General features: G+C 37.6%; 1 protein-coding gene across 1 annotated transcript; it reads right to left on the reverse strand.

Annotated features, from left to right (window-relative positions):
* pmelb (premelanosome protein b) lies at nucleotides 1–12,814 on the reverse strand. The gene is made up of 12 exons (XM_034131698.1): nucleotides 12,714–12,814; nucleotides 10,441–10,536; nucleotides 10,054–10,200; nucleotides 8,668–8,796; nucleotides 6,829–6,990; nucleotides 5,466–5,795; nucleotides 4,337–4,546; nucleotides 3,282–3,413; nucleotides 2,698–2,800; nucleotides 2,405–2,610; nucleotides 2,226–2,316; nucleotides 1–821 (listed from the first exon to the last, which is right to left on the reverse strand). The coding sequence occupies exons 1-12, from the start codon at nucleotides 12,769–12,771 to the stop codon at nucleotides 659–661; spliced, it is 1,827 nt and encodes a 608-aa protein (XP_033987589.1). The 5' UTR covers nucleotides 12,772–12,814; the 3' UTR covers nucleotides 1–658.
* Nucleotides 12,815–17,377: the final 4,563 nt, after the last annotated feature.

Consider the following 17,377-nt stretch of genomic DNA (forward strand, 5'->3'; position numbering starts at 1 on the left):
GTGTTCGTCTTTTATGAATTAAAATTTAAATATATAGTGAGTGTCAAACTAAATGTTGAAAATCTATAGTGTGAGCTATACCACAAAATAATGTTTACTCAGAACACCGATCATTTAAATATTTACCTTTTTAGTTATAAAGCATTTATGCAGGAAGATTTATATTTTAAAAATTGTAATAGTAATGAGTACTGCAAGCTGTAGTAAATAAACACTTTGTGGAAGGAAAGCTGAACGATTGTTTAACTTCTAAAAACATAAAAAAAACACCTATTAATGTCTTGGCTAAATTCAGAAGCTGGGTATAATTAGTTTGTACTTGAGAACATATAGCATTTATTCATTACCATAGTGTATTTCAATAATACAGATGACTCCAATGTAAGATTGTTTTGAGCAAAGTTTATTCAAACATTCAAATTTAGTTTTTTGTCCAAATGAAAGTATACAATTTGTACTGATAAACTTGTAGGTACAAAAGATCAGAGCATGTCTAGAAGTAAATTGCAGGGAAGTTTTGATCGAAACATCTAAATATTACACCCGTTATTGTAATATTTATTCAGAAAACATGTAAAAAAAAAGTACAAAAAGACATCTCAGGTGCAGAAATCTTGCGGTTCACAAGTTTCTCAGTATTTGGGGATGTGAGGCTGGTTCACACGGGCCGGTCCTGCAGCAGAGGGCAGTCGTCCACGGTTCCCTGTCTGTTCAGAAGCTTCCAGAACATCGAGGATCCAGAGCCGACGTGACCCCGGTCGACCTGCGGGCCTGAAGACACGATCAGGTCCTCCTTCAGAGGGCGATAGGCCTTAAAGCGCCTGGTGAGGGAAACACAAAGTCCAGACAACTTTATTTAGTTACACATGCTTTATGGTTCATTCAAATTCAAATTCAAAGGTTTTATTATTTATATGCACATAAGCTACAGTGTAGAAATGGCAAGGAAATTATTCTGATCTGAGCTCCTCCAACAATGCAACATATATAATAAAATACAAACATAAAAAATAAAATAGTGCAAAAAGTCTATATACATGTAAATAGAATATGATATGTACAAGAACAGAATATGAAATTAGATAATGTACATTAAGACAAAATTAAATACGGTTAAGCTGGTAGTACTCGATATTTGTATTATCTTTTATAAAATCCCATAAAAAGATGTCATGGTAAACTGACTCTATACTCTCTGCCATCCCTTTTCAAGCCCATTTATTCCTAAAATGGATGCTAAATCCTAAACCAGTTCATCTCCAGGACTTTCGTTTTATTTCCCATGGGTGTGGCCGAAAAATGTGATTTTAGAGCCACGAGAGTCAACAAATTCCCTGAAGCTGCAGTCAAACAGAGACAATAAGCTGAAAGATGCTGAAAAGCTGAACAATGCTCATAAACTGAGAACAACTGCAGATTTTGGTGATCATTTTCTCCATATGCGAGCAACCACTTTTACATCACACATAGTAATTGATTCATTGTTATTATCTTGGTTTTTTGCTTCCACTTAAAGAGACAAAAGAGGTTGGTACTAAGTACAACCAAAGATTTCTTTAGGAGACTCAAATGATAAGATTATTTTACTAACTCGAAACACACTATGAAAAATATAAAGTTCTAATACAAAACTCAAACAACACCAGGAGGACCCAATAACGTCTTGGTCGACCTGTCAATCCAAGGCCTTAATCACATGCTGCTTTATTGACTATTGTACTCTAAATGCGACAATAATTCACCATTGAAAATAATACTTTATTGAACAATATTTGAAACTAGAAATTGACACCATAAACTTATTAGAAAAAATCAATACTGGGGTAACAAATCAATTGAGAAATAGGCTACATTTCTCGTAGACTTCTATACACTCTGACTTTGTTTGCATTTGAAAACATGCAGTTTTAAGGCACCCTTCACTGGTTTAACTTTTTCAGACTTCAAGTTTGGCTTCACCACGTTGTTTATACATCATCCTACAGTATCTAGTATAATATCCTATAATAGAACCACCAAACACTGTCTCTAAAGAGGGACGTTCATGTTTTTACTTTACTTGAAGGCCACTGTACTTCTTGTTTAGGCTTGGAAAGGGAGAAAGTGATTTGAGGCGTATTTAAATGGTTTGAATCTGAAACCTCACCACTATATCCCAATCAATCCTACACAATGGAACTTTAAAGTAAAAAAATAAAGATTGTTATTGTGAAATCAGTTCTTACTTGTAGGAGAATGCCACTATTCCTAAAGCTACAACGAGTACCAGGAAACCCAACACCATGGCGATGGTGCCTGGAGACGACAGACCTGAAGCTGAAACAAGAATCACATGATTAATAAGAAAGATAAAGAAGTAACGTACTGAATAATTACACTGTAATATGTTAGTTCTTTAGCGTACCTATGTCTATATTGACTTTGGCACTGGTGACAGCTAAACTGACGTCATTGGCCATGGACACGTTGATGCAGTAGACACCAGAGTCATTGAAGAAGTGACGCAGCACCAGCTGGCACTCTTTAGAGGGCTCCACCATGCTGCACTCTGTGTGAATCGGCTTCAAGCAATCTGCATCCAGAATCACGCTGCACACCTCTTTAGGAAGGCTGGAGGAAGAACATGCTCCAGTCAGAGTGGGAACAAACAATTAAATGCTTTGAAAAGTAGTATTTGATAAAGTGTAATGCATGTACCTTCCCTGGCAGGTAACAGTGATATCCAAAACATTTCTCTCCATGTTATGTGTTGCCATCACAGAGTTGTCCATTTGTACAATTTCTACTTTTTCAATGGCCTCTGAAAAAGACAAAGGGACTGCATTTATAGAGCGACCACTCATTCCGACCACTCAAGAGAGAAGCTGCCATACAGAGGAAACTAATCTTCACAATAATTCAGGGTTCAGTGTCTTGACCTAGGACACTTGTATGTTACGTTGACTGCATTGGCCTGGGAATCTAACCACTAACACACCAACAACCAAGCCTTGACAAGAAGTGACTATATCATCTCAAAGGTTTCATTGGCCAACAAGGTTCGGTGTTAGGTTTGTTTTTACAGAAACACTCATGGCCTGATATGTATTACACTTGGTGAAAATGTCTAACATTGGCCAAGAGACAACCCATGAAATTGTGGAGTGGATACACTAGTCATATTTATCTTAGTTTAAAATGCGAGATAGAGAATAAGGCCTTGGCGGAGTTCTGAGTTCTCCAAGTGCCCCTATAGTTTTCATTTGCCCCCATAAACATATCACTAATGAAAGATAACTCACCAAACACTTCGATGCCGGTGCAAAAGGAGCCATACCGATAAATCACACAGTCATCTGGTTTATCATCAGCCTCTCTCTTAGCAAGAACCACCACTGTAGCTCTGCCTGTCAGAATCACTGGTCGCTTTGCACCTGCTGAGAACAAACAGCAGCAGGAGATGAGTTCAGTGAAAACAGATTTAGACATTGATACAGATGGAAACATGTTGTATCATGTTTTTATAATTTTTATACTATGACGTTTGTATTTTGTTTTTGTCTTTGCTTTTGTTTGCTTTGTACAGCCCTTTGAGGCATTTCTTGTGATTTGGGGCTCTGATAAATTTGATTTGATTTGATCTTATTAAATACGAAAATCAGAGCCGAGTACTCTCAGTCAGCATGCAAATACGGATAAAGCACAATAGAGCATTTCATTCTGAAGCGCTCTGCTTGCTTCACACAATGGCAGTGCTTCTTCAAAGATTTACATCACATTTACATTTTAAGGAAATCGGGTGATTCTTTATCTGGATCACCGGTCAGCTGGTATGAACTCATTAGTCTGCACTTCTTTTGTTACACATTGTTGGGAAAATACTGAATGTACTCTTCCAATATCAGAGTTCACATGATAACAAAGGCCCTACGTAGCGTAACAGGATGTATGATTACCTAGAAGAGCATCAGGACTGTTTTAGGCATATGATAGCTATGTGATTAACATGATGATTCAGCCTCTATGGAGATAGACATATGACAAGCATGATCATTTCTGACGTGGGCCTTAGCTAATCTAAACTAAACATTGTATACTGCTTTGAAACGGTATTCCTCCATCTTGTGACTGTGTAACTCCTCTCTTGTAGCATGCATGTGAAGGACACTGCTCAGGAACTAGTTGTACCAAATGCTCTGTATGTTATGACTACTTCCATTCTTGCAAGGATAATAAATACATGGATCCTGATTATTGAAGCTCAAGCCGGTGACGAGTGATATTTTACTAACACACATACTGGCTCTAGTGGAGAATAAACAAGTGATCTTCTGATAAAATGAATTTGAAATCATACCTATTTCTACTCCACCTACAGCCGGAGATTCACGGTTGACGGAGGAGGAAGTCTTTGCCACTGATGGAGCGTCCTGAGTGTTGGAGGTGCTGGAGGCCTCGTCCTCAGTGTTGTCCTCCTCTGTGTCTGAAGGAACCAGACTCAGAGTCAGACCAGTAGCCTTAGTGGAGATCAGTATGGGGACAGCAGACACCAGAGCAGCAGCTTTCACTGCACACAGGGAGGATCGATGAGTTAGGTCTGTGCTTCAATACGTCTGTATGCTGGAGCGATTCATTATGCTTTTATTTTGAAGGCAGCACCAGGCAAGATGAATTGGAGACAGATGGAAGAGTGATTGGTTATCAGAGAGGCCTATGATTTTTTCGCGGGGAAGAAGTTAAGGTGAAACCATTGTTCTTTGTGTCGTTTGATCATAAAAACTTGGGTAAGTTTAGTTAGGTATAAGCAGGAAATGAAAATCGAATCAAAATGGTACTTTGTGCAATGCACTTGATGTAATGTAATGTACTTAGGGTTAGTAAGTTATTAGTAATAAGGAATATGGTTGTTACTGTTAGTTGCTACCCACATAGTGAGCTTGTTTAGTCAGGAAATTCATTTATTAAAATATACCCTGATAAAAAGTCAGGTTACGCTATATTATAGTGGTTTTCTGGAATAAAAGGCCTTTGGTCGAGCAACAACTCTAAGACCAAATCCCTAATATATAAAGCTTAAAAATTAAATTGACATTAAAGGTCCCCTATTATACTGTTTTTCGTCAATATATTATAGGTCTCAGATATATACAAAACATGTCTCTGAAGTGTTTGGCTCCAAACACCAAACAGATCATTGCAGCATCCCATAATCCCGGGGCGATTACCTTGGTTGGTGATTGGCTAATGGTTACACAAGCCAAAAAATCGTTATGACATCATCAAGTGGCCAAAATCTGATCAGCTCATTTTCAGACAGGTTTTTATATAAATGGATCAGGACAAAAAGTGAGTGAATCTTTTTTCCTGAAACTTTCAAAATCTCTTTACACAGAGGGGACACATGTTGATGAAGAAGAGACATGAAGAAGTGGATTTTGCATAATAGGTGAGACCTTTAAGACACCTGTTGTTTTTGTTTCTGTTACCTGTGGTGCCCTGGTGGGAGGGGGGACTAGGGGTCTTGGTTGGCTCTGCTGGAGGGTCGCAGGCCTTGTCCGGGATGACGGCCTGGATGACCACCTGCGGTTTGAAGGATCCAGAGGTGATGTAGGTGTGAGTGACGGTGAGCTCTCTGGAGATCAGGGCTCCGCTCTCGTCCCCAAAGTCCCAGTTGAAGGTGGTGTCGGCGGAGCTCAGGTACTGGCTGGGGTCGTGCAGCGTGATGGTGAAGGCGATCGCTCGGTTCTGGATGAAGCGCAGGTCTCCGGCCACAATGTCGTTCACTTGGTCCAGAGAGACAGCGAAGGGGATTTGATCTGAAAAAAAACCCCACCAAAATAATTATACAAGTTTATATCACAGCAGGGGTGTCCAAACTTTTTTCACGAGGGCCACATACAGAAAAATATACGAAGGGCTGGGCCATTTATAGAGGTGAGGTATATTGCCTCGTAAGTTAATTTATAAGTTAGCAAAATGTAGGTAAATTAGGCTTGATACATGAATATACTTTAAGAAAAAAACAACCCATCACAGTCTCTATAGGGTTTCATTTAACTTGTTGGCAGCTCATCCCTTCAAACAGAAGCTCAGAGTGATTATAATAAAGCGAAATATGAAGATCTATTTCAAGCTTGTTATGTAAATAAGTTATTTGTTATAACATTTTTTCCACATGAATTGACTGAATTTATTTTAAAAGTGATCTTATTAACACATGAATACTACTGTGTAATATATTTTTACATATATATTTAAGAAGTACAATATAAGACAAGCACAAGTTTCATTTGTGTGCCATATTTCATTATACTTTTTTAATTTGATGAGGGCCGACACCCCTGTACTACAGGAACACGTACAGGTTGTGTAATTTAGTTCATGTTAACATGACACATCCAGATTTCAATGCATTGCAGCTTTTATTATTTGATTCTGCGTTTTACCCAAAACCTGAACATGTAGTGTCCTTTGTTTTATTAACTTAAATAAGGATTACATTCACAAGCTACCAGCAGTAATTAAAACTAGCTCCACCTTTACCAGCTTTGATAAACACATGAATACATCAATGAATATAATCAAAACATTTAATATATATGATTGTGAAATGGTCCAATCAGCATAATGAAGACTTTTATTTTTGGTAATTTAATTTAAGTATAGTTTTTCTCTGAGTCATGGAAAAGGTCCAGAGGATATATTAACACTGATCTTTTTTTTATGCATGCTTCTTAGGTAACATCAAGCTGTCTTTTAACAATGTACAATTCCCCTCTGTGGGACTAATAAAGGTATTCTGATTCTGATTCTGATTGTCTTGTGTTTGTGATGCAGCCCCTGACTCACCGGTGATGGAGAACTGGGTGGAGGCGTACCCCAGAGGGATGAACTTCTCCTTGCTGCGGTAGTGGTAGATCACGATGTCCATGGTGTACGAGCCCAGTGGGATGTCGTCTGTGTCGATGGTGAGGGAGGAGGAGGCGCCGTCTGCCACCTGCCAGTACTGACCTGCACATCCAGAGGGAGAGGCTCTTCACTGATAATATCTCATTCATTGTATTTCATTCATCTCATAGTACCACACTTTTGGCATGATGCATTCGGGGTCAGTTGTTGCTTGAAGCACACATTTACAACAATACAATTTTACCTAAAAAACAAACATTTCAACATTAAAGGTAGGGTAGGTAAGAATGGAGAAACCAGCTCGAGTAAGCTAGAATTTGAAAGGACACAACCGAAAAAAATCTGCCCCTTCCTTCAGACTTCCTTACAGAGCCCCTCCTCCAACACACACGGACGCGCACATGACCAATGAGGGCACGAGATAAGTTTGTGCACAGATGGAAGGCTGACAGGCAGGTAGGCCATCCAGTTATTTTAGCCGGGCCGGCTAAAATGATTGGTCGTGCTTTTTACAGTACTACGGCTTCCACAGATGAATTATTTGTATGTATTTATTGTCAAAGCATTTAATGTATTCATTGCTATCGGGATGTTAAGAGCATTCCATGGAATATAACAAAAAGTGTTTCTGAAGTGAATTACCTACCCCACCTTTAATTTGATGAAAATAAATAAACCACATCCAGAGAGGAGAGGCCTCTTCACTGATAATATTTCATTCATTTTATTTAATTAATCTAATAGTACCACACTTTTGGCATGATGCATTCGGGGTCAGTTGTTCTAGATCTAAATGCTAACATGAGTTTACATGTAAATGGATGGATCTTACAATATAGATTTTTATTCCATTCTATTTCTATGTAAATATTGCTATTTTTTTTTTACTATATTTTGTATTATCTTTTAATGTTATTATAGTTTTTCTTAAAATAGCTCTCTATCTGCGTTTTTTTTTATTTGACTTTTACTATTATGTATGCACCATGAAGTCAAATTCCTCGTACGTGTCGACCTACCTGCTAATGAAGCTGTTTCTGATTCTGATTATACTTTACTACAAACCTTATTAAACTAAACCTGACTACATGGACACACTGTAAAACAAAAATATGAAGATTAATTAACTTTACTGCATACTTAATTGTACCCTACTCTACAAGGTAAACATGTATACTTTACTTTACTGCTTACATATTTCAACTTGACTTTTCTTCATAAATAACTACACTGTACTTTACAACATAAATATTTAAATTGTACTTTAAAACCTACACATATAGTGTTTTGACTTAATTAATATCTGTACTGCATAAACATTTAAACTTGACTTCAGTGCAAAAACATTTGTATTTCTTCACTTCACCTAATAAATATCAACATAGAACTGCTTTGCTTGTTTTTTGTATTAGGATAACTTTGTGTTTTTATTTGCCCGTATTTCTACTTACTTTTACATTATTGCACTATAATATTTGTGTTTCTTATTTTGTACCTTTTTTATATAACTGCTTACGCCTCAAGTTAAAGCCTCTCTTAAATCTCCCTCTTCCTTGTATAATAACTTTGAAGCCTTTAATCCCAGAACTGAAAATAAAGGATTGTTTTCTTCAAACATTTCTTCCTGTTGGGTAAATGAAGTGACATAATCTGATCATATGAAAAGACTTAAAGATAATCCAGCCTGGCTCATACTCAAGGTCACGTGGTCCGACACACTCGGTGACCCTCAGAGAAGTTGTGTGATGTGTTTTCATAAAAGACGGCGACTCCACTCACCCCATGTTTTCCAGACGAACACGTAGGCCGGCTTCTTGTCCTTCTTGAAGGGCGTCCCGTCAGGAAACACCGCCTCCAGGTCTGAGCTCTGACCCGGGTACACCGGCTCAGACTCACCGTACTTTGTTCCTGCAGAAGAAGGTAATTAGATTTATAAAGCACAAGTTTAAAACAAAACAATTCAAAGTGCTTTACTTAAACAACAAACATTTTTTTGATGAAAGGTAACGCGTAAATATGTCTATTAACAAATACCTACAAACACAGTTAAGCTTATACAAATTAGATAACAGATTAAAAAGGAATAATCACAAATTAAATTAATATTATTTATTGTAATTATGTCTATTTTGATCACCATGCAATGCCTAGATATACATGGATCTCAAAAAGAGAGGAGATTATTTATAGCACGTTTTAGCAAGTAGCTAATTTCCATCTGCAGTAGGTACACATAACAAACAACAAACGCTGAAAACATTAATTTATCTCCCCAAAGCACTTTTTAATTTATATATTTAACTACTATTACTACTAAACTCAAGGCACAGCTGAGGCTGATGGGATTGTTATTTTTTTGTATGCATTTACTCATAAAAGAAAGTATTATATTTCTACTTGATGATTGCGCTTACATTTTACTTCAATTCACCTAATAGAGACATTACACAGAAAATCATAAATCTTAACCTCATGGTGGCACTAGAAGAAACAGAGAGAGGATCACTAAAGTCCTCAGGGTGCATCCTCTGGGGATCATGAATATATCCACCAAATGTTATTGCAATCCATCCAATAGTTGTTGAGATATCTCAGTGAGGATAACCATGCTGATTTGATGGCTTAAAGTATAGTGATGTGTGTTTCGTGCTGGGTGTGTGTGTGTGTGTGTGTGTGTGTGTGTGTGTGTGTGTGTGTGTGTGTGTGTGTGTGTGTGTGTGTGTGTGTGTGTGTGTGTGTGTGTGTGTGTGTGTGTGTGTGTGTGTGTGTGTGTGTGTGTGTGCACACACAAAAATCCACATTAAAAACACACTTCTTCTCTCTGGCTTTCTAATTAGAGCGGAGCATGACTCCTGACTTTTCCGTGTGTTTTATTCTTATTTTGTTTTTTAAGTTATATCTGTTGTAATTTATTGTCGTTTATTGTGTTTTATAGTAATGTGTTTTTTATTACATGTACAGCACTTTGGCTCGACCAAAAATCGCTTTCAAAATGTGCTTTATAAATAAAACCTGATTTGATTTGATTGATTTGATTTGTGTGTGTGTGTGTGTGTGTGTGTGTGTGTGTGGTGTTGTGTGTGTGTGTGTGTGTGTGTGTGTGTGTGTGTGTGTGTGTGTGTGTGTGTGTGTGTGTGTGTGTGTGTGTGTGTGTGTGTGTGTTACCGTTGATAATGCAGTCTTCGGCCCAGACGACGTCTCCGTCAGGCTGCACCTTCTGGGTGTGCGGGAACTTCAGGTCGATGGTGAAAGTGACTTTAGCTGCTGTCAGTGTCGGGGAATCGTTCCCAACATTAAAAGTCACTTTTCCACCTGACGAAGAACACAGGAAACACTGAGCAATAAACACAAAATGTGAAAGTCTGTGTCGCCAAATATGTTGACATTTTGTTGGTTTTCAGAAGTGTAAAACCCCAAGGAGGAACTGTCACTATCTAATTACTAATTAATGTCACTATCTTACAAAAAGGCCCTTCATATGTTCTTAAAAAATATGTATAAAGAAAAGAAAATATGAGCATTTGAAGGAGATTGTGCCAACATCAGACGTACCTTTCCAGGAGTCTTTGTACCGGGCGTCTCCATCCTTCCAGATTGGGTACATCTTATTGTTCCATGATGGATAACGAGTGAAGCGATTTCTGGGCTCTGAAATATCCAAAATACAAACATTGAATTTTCAACAGTTCAATTCATTTACCAGTAATGTCTTTTATCTTAAAATGTATTTAATATAACTCTGTCATTTGGTACTAATCATTGGGAAAATAGAGATAGTCTTCCACGTTCTTTTATGTACTATTGCAGATATTTATTAAAATGCATTCTTAAAAGCCTTCAGTGGTGTGAGATTATTGGTTTTAAAGTTTTACAAACTCAGTTGTTGGAATTCATCTATTGTGTACTATTTGACGAAAGGTGGATGTGAAGCCTAAACTAGTTTTATTATGCAATAATATAATTCTCTTGTTCCTCCAATCCCTCTCATGTGACGCTCAGCTGAGTGTGTGCATGCTTTTTCTTTTATAACCACAGATTAACAAAACCACACGGCTGAATTTGGATCAAACACAATGTAAGATAACAAAGAACAACAGAGTCTCAGTTAATCAAACTACTTATTAATATTACTATGAATTAAGCCTGTATTATTATAATTTCAAAATAATTAATTTCTTCTTTTCTTTCCTCTTGAGATTCAACTTCATGAGTTTTCCATTCTTCATGACTGCACTGTTAACTGGTGACTTGTAAAATAAGATACAATTATATTTTCATTCTAAGATTTTGCACGAGCAGCTGAAAAAATGACAAACACCTCTTAAACGTATTTCACAAAATTACAAGTCTTGTTTTTATTGATCATATTCCCCAGATCGACCTCTTCAGGGTCAGTATGGAGAGGAGGAATTAATATGACAACCACTAACAACTCCTTTAATGCACACTTAAGCTGGTTTTAAATACATTAAGACAGATTTGAAAGAATGTTGAACTTTTAACGTATGGATTAAGATAAATGATCTTATAGGTGCTTTGCTTAACGAAGGTCACATTCTGTCACTCAGACTCATGCATGGCTGCATAAAGAGGTCATGGGAAACCACCTCAGATCTTATAGATCAAACAAAACGTTGTTAGAAAACTGCCTTTACCTCCAAGTAAGGAGAGAACACTTTATTTAAAATGTGAAGGTTAAACTAAAACGCTGAGCTACTATCAATGGGCCAATTTAATGAATGTTTAATAAACTCATTAAATCCTGCACTTGGACAAGACAATGTGTAAAATACATACATCTGTTTTAACAGCCTACTTATGACTATAACTGTTATATAATATTATGTAAAGGGATTTTTTTTTTTAGATGTAACTAAGTACATGTGCCTTAATACTGCACTTAAGTTCACATTATTTCTTTAAGTATTTTTGATTGTATGCTATGTTTAATGTTTTCAATTTATACTGCTTTACATTTTGCTTAACATCGCTTTACATCAGAAGTCAATATTGTACTTTTTATTTCACTACATGTATCTGGCAGCTGCAGAGTTTACTTCATTTTGACATTGAAATAATTTGATCATCCGATATATGACGCTCAATAACCAACAATATGCATGTAGAAGTTCAAATGAGGTCAACAGTTAAATTCAGCTTGCACATTAATGCATCAGCATCATAATATCATGATGTCACACTCACAGGGGCCAGTTTCCTAAAGTATGAGCAATTTTACCTCATGATGATATTTAATTTCCCGAATAATATTTCTGGCTGCAGGCTTTTATTTCGATGGGCTAATCCCACTTTATCAATAGGTTAATTTATATTTTAAATGTGCACCCTTTCTACTATTCTAATATTACATTACATTGCATTACATGTCACTTGTTATACGCTTTTATCCAAAGCGACTTACATACATTCAGTACTGTGGACAATCCCCACAGGACCAATTCTGGGGTGAAGTGTCTTGCCCAGGGACACAACGAGTGCAGTGGGACTCGAACTTGCTATCCCCTGATTCAAAGTTCAGCGCACTAAGTTCAGCGCACTATCCCACTGAGCCACAGCCTCCTTATATCATATCTAATGCAGTAATGCCACTTCTATCTTTACTAAAAGATGTAAATAGTAGGACTAATATGAGATAATGTTGACGGTTTCCCATTTGTATAGTATATAAAACTCTGAGTTACAGTGAACAAATGTCATTTAAATGCTGTTGATGATCCACGACTCCTCTGGGGTCTCTCATGAGTAACAAATACTCACTGTGAAGTATTGATATTAAAGGTAGCAGGTGTGTTTTCTGTACTCACTTGCCACAGTGTGAGAAGCCACAGCCAGAAACACCAACAGCACCACAGACGTCCGCATTGTTGGAGCACCTCCTCGGAAAGAAATATCCCTTTTGTGAGGACGTCCTAACAGAAAATCAGGCTTTATAAAGCGTGGCAGAGTGTTAGAAGAAGAAACGCCTCCTTCCTCCTGCAGATCTCCTCCAATCAGAGGTGAGGGGCTCCTGGACTCATTACAGTACACCTAGACCCTACAGGGATTACAGTCGTACATACAGTAGAGTAAGAACCACATAATCACGTAAGACATTCCTCAGGTCATTGCTGCATAGAAGCAGGTTGGATCACAAGACCTGCTCAAGTGTGAATAAACAAGACGAAGAAATAACTTTCTAATAAATAATCTGCGAACATGAGCTTAATTAGTAGTGAAATGTGACTATAAATTAAGTAGTTTACTGTTTGTACCTAAAGATATTGTGCTGTTTACGTTATTTATTTACCGGCTGATATATAAAAGATAATATATGAGCCTTTTTATAGATTTAATTACAGATGTGTGGGTTGAATCTACTTTAACTACTTTATTGATATAAGTGAAGTCCATTAAGACCAGTTACAATATTTAAATGCTGCTTCTGCATCAATATACATTATCTACTAGTTTAAAAGTCTCTAAAAGTTCATTTTCCTGTTTCTTGACTTTTCTTTAAAGGGGACCGATTATGCAAAATCCACGTTTTCATGTCTTTTCTACATCAACACGTGGCTCCTTATTTTCATCTAAAGTAACAGACAGAGAATCAGCACTTTTGAAACAGGGCTGAAACAGAGGGGATTATGGGATGCTGCAATGATCTGTTTGGTATTTGGAGCCAATCAGAGACCTGTAATATATTGATGAAAAACAGTATAATAGGGGACCTTTAAGTATTTTGAAGGAAACATTTTAAATATATGATTAATGTTTAAATTCTCTATTCCCATTTTAGTTTTTTCCACCACTTCTTACACTGAAGTACGGTTATATCTGTAATAGTAAATTACATTTGTACAAAACACCGGATGTAATTACTATTTTCTCATGCTCTTTTGGAGGAACCTCACTGTTATTCTTTACTTTTTCACTATTATATTTAGAATTTTAACGTATTGATAGGCTAATTTATCTTTCCTTCTTTTTAGTTCAACTGCCTCCCTCACGATAAATAACGTGTTTTTTGTATCATATCTTGTTAAAATGTTTAAGCCTCTTTCAGAATAATAAATACCAATGAAAATGTAAAAAGTGAGGGGAATAAATATAAACGTGCAAGTTTAAAGCTCAGAGCAATACAAAAGGATCTTATTTAAATCATGAGGGTAACCGTTTTGTGAATATTTGGGTCTTAGGTGACTAAACACGTGTTTTCCAATACAATATGAATAGTCATTTAAATCTCTGCCAAAAATCAGCTGACCTATTTTGGGTTGCACGTCCAATTACTCCTTATTATGTGCAGATTTATTCTGAAAATCACGTAGCTACTGGTGAGGATAAACCCATTAACTCTGAAAGCACTTTACACTCTTAGAAGTTTTATTAGCTGATATAAAACGAGGCGATGTGATAACAAAAGTATAATTTCTGGGTCAATAGAACAATAGGTCACACAGTTTGCACCGAGAGGCTGTGCATTGAGGGAAAAGAGAGGAGGAATGCAGCCGTAATAAGGATTACTGAAGCACTTGTGACTCCCTAAATTCATCCGGATTTGTCCTTATATCCCCCAAGAACTGTTCAGTGACTTTGTTGCAAGTTTTTTTGTCTCCATATCATATGTGCCAAACTGTGACAACTGTTTAAACAATGTCAGCATTCACAGCAAATCCTGTTTCATCACGAACCCTTTAACTCCCTTCAGGCCTCAACATGTATGTGCAAACTCCAGAATATGAATGAAACACAACGGCTCAATAATGCGATTAATATGTTGCAAAAATTCAACCTGGCTAACGTCTATGAGTCTTGATTTGATTAATATGGCGGATTTATAAAACAAACAGAGGTTAGACAACAACAACAACAGAAATGAATGTGTTGATAAGAAGCTTGGAAGGTTGGTTTTTGAAGTGTTTTTTTGTACCTACACCAGGACTGGCCAACCAGTCAGAGGTAAAGAGCCAATCATTTGACTGTGTTACTGCAAAGAGCCACATCACACATACAAAAGGAAAATCTAAAAATGTACAATAATTGACACACACACACACACACACACACACACACACACACACACACCCTCTCACATACAGAAACACATACCTCTGCTCAGCCAGATTTCCTATACATTTCACAGTCCATGATATTGACAGAAATGGACTTAAACCTCTCCTATTAAGACCAGAGGCCAGTTATTGTCAACCATTAATATATTGTGTCTCACACACAAACTCTCAGTTCAAAACATTTGAAAAAAGTTGACTTTTTTCTCCCTGTCTGTATCCAACACACAGATTCATGACAGTTATTTAAAAATAAATGTAATTAAATGAAGTGTATTTTAGTTAATTCTCCTCACATGACATCTCAACTTGTACCTAACCCTCTGGCTAACATAACAGAAGCTCTGCTGACAGAGATGCATTTTCTCTCTTGTTTGTTTCTTTACCGCGAATCACCAAATTCGTGTGTCAGTTTCCAGATTTGCAGGAGCAGGCCTTCTCACAAACACATATATACAACTACAGATTGTTACCGTTTTGATTTGACAACATTATATTGAGTTATTACGGTTTTATCTGTGTTATATTTCTGCCGATCGGAAGCAGATCTCTCCCTTGTCCCTTCACTGTCACATCGCCAGAGCAGTAAAGCCCGCCTCCAGTACTGCAGGATCTGCATTCTGATTGGCTAAAGCACTTATTTGTTGAAAACTCTGTGTAACGATTGGGCTGGAACTTGTGTATTGTTAACCCTTTGTGAACTGGGATACATGTGCGCAAAATGGTCAAACAGCTTCAACCGTTATGCTGCAAATAACTCTTCAATTGACTTCAATTCATCCTCCCTCTCTCTCTCTTATCCTCCCTCTCTCTCTCCCTCTTGCTGCTCTCCATATATCCATTGTTGTTTTTATAAAGTTCTTACATGAAGCCTTTATCTAGTGCTTACATCCTGATTGCTGAGGAAATATTCGTATAGAGGTGATTACACGGACTCGGTTGACCCCCCAGAGCGTTTCGTTTGCAAATCTATCCACCTTGGGACCCGTTATCGTTTGTGGGGTCAGTTTCTATCGGTCTCGTGTAAATAATAGGGCTATACGCACGCGAAACTATGCAGATACAAGCAGTTTTCTCCTCGTGTAAACGGCGCCTTAGAGAACCGTGTGCAGTGTTTTGCAAAAAGTGCCAAGTTGAACTGCAAACTGGGTGCAGAGCTGAAGAGTTTTGGAGATTTGAGCTGAGGTTTTGCTCTTTGAGTGTGAGTTTAAATTATTATGCTTTATGTGAGATGTGTGTGCAACTGAAAAAAACCCTGGACATTTTCTGATCAAACACATTTTATTAACATCAAAGTTCCTCATTTGTTAGTCGATTTTGGAAACAACAATAACATTTAGTCTGTGAAAATACACGTCATTATAAATGTATCTTCTTTTTTCCAGAACAGTGAGAATAAAATATCTACAATGAAAGAAGCTCTGCTGCTTTCTCTCTTAAGACTCAGGCATTCAAAGAGAAACAACTCAATATAAATGCATCAATGGAAATATTCAACAAATATTTAGAGCAAACTTTACATTTTCATGCAGAGAAATATCAGTTGAGGTTAACAGAAATCCTCCTGAGTAGTGACAGCCTCCATGGCTAAACAGACACAGGAAGGAGCGCCGCCTAAAGAAACTCCAACATCTACAGAACAACTCAGGAGAAGATGTTAAAGCACATCCCATAATGTTTGATTGACAGCTGATCTCTGTGCCGTGAAGACAAGAACAATCAGCTCTCAGCAACAATGATGGACACACAATGAGTTTAAAGGGCCCATGTCATGCTTTTCCGGTTATTACCCGTCCCCTTGTGTGTTATGAAGGTTTTTATGCATGTAAACGGTGTGCAGAGTCAAAACCCTCAAAGTACACCCTGTAGCGAGTAAAACTCTAACACAGAAAATACCTCCCCAAAACGCCTCGTTGGAGATACGTCACTGCCCATTTGAGTCTTCCATTTAGTTCCGGGTACGGCATGATGTCATGCGGTACCCGGAACGAAATGGACCAATCCCGAAGAGCTATGGCCACACCCAGCGGCGATGGCCGCATCCTCTGCCAGCCTAACATTTACTGTTGGAAGCTCTGGTTCAGTTCACAATCGATCCAGTCATGCCAATGCCAAGGACCTGTTTCCTGAAATGTGAGGAGAAATCTGAGCTGTTTGTCCTACCGACGGAAGAACCACGACGAAGTCAGTGGTTGAAATTTCTGTTTAACACTGTTCCTTCAGAGGTTCGAAAAACGTTACTGTGTGCGCGGCATTTCACAGACGAAAGCTTCCAAAACATTGCCCAGTTTGAGGCCGGATATGCACAGCATTTGAAACTGAAGGACGATGCTATTCCTAGTTTGTTTGGACCGTTTGGAGCAGGGGAAGATTCGGGTACACAACCTGTAAGTTTGCATTGTTATTTGTGTATTTATCAA

Source organism: Trematomus bernacchii, unplaced genomic scaffold (genome assembly GCF_902827165.1).
Source record: "Trematomus bernacchii unplaced genomic scaffold, fTreBer1.1, whole genome shotgun sequence".
NCBI classification, from domain to species: domain Eukaryota; kingdom Metazoa; phylum Chordata; class Actinopteri; order Perciformes; family Nototheniidae; genus Trematomus; species Trematomus bernacchii.

Excerpts from the sequence above, each read along its gene's own strand:
- pmelb (XM_034131698.1), bottom strand. The coding sequence starts at position 12,771 with ATGCGGACGTCTGTGGTGCTGTTGGTGTTTCTGGCTGTGGCTTCTCAC. Across the intron at positions 10,537-12,713 it reads GGCTTCTCACACTGTGGCAA|AGCCCAGAAATCGCTTCACT; the intron begins GTGAGTACAGAA and ends TGGATATTTCAG. Across the intron at positions 3,414-4,336 it reads TGTAGGTGGAGTAGAAATAG|GTGCAAAGCGACCAGTGATT; the intron begins GTATGATTTCAA and ends TGTTCTCAGCAG.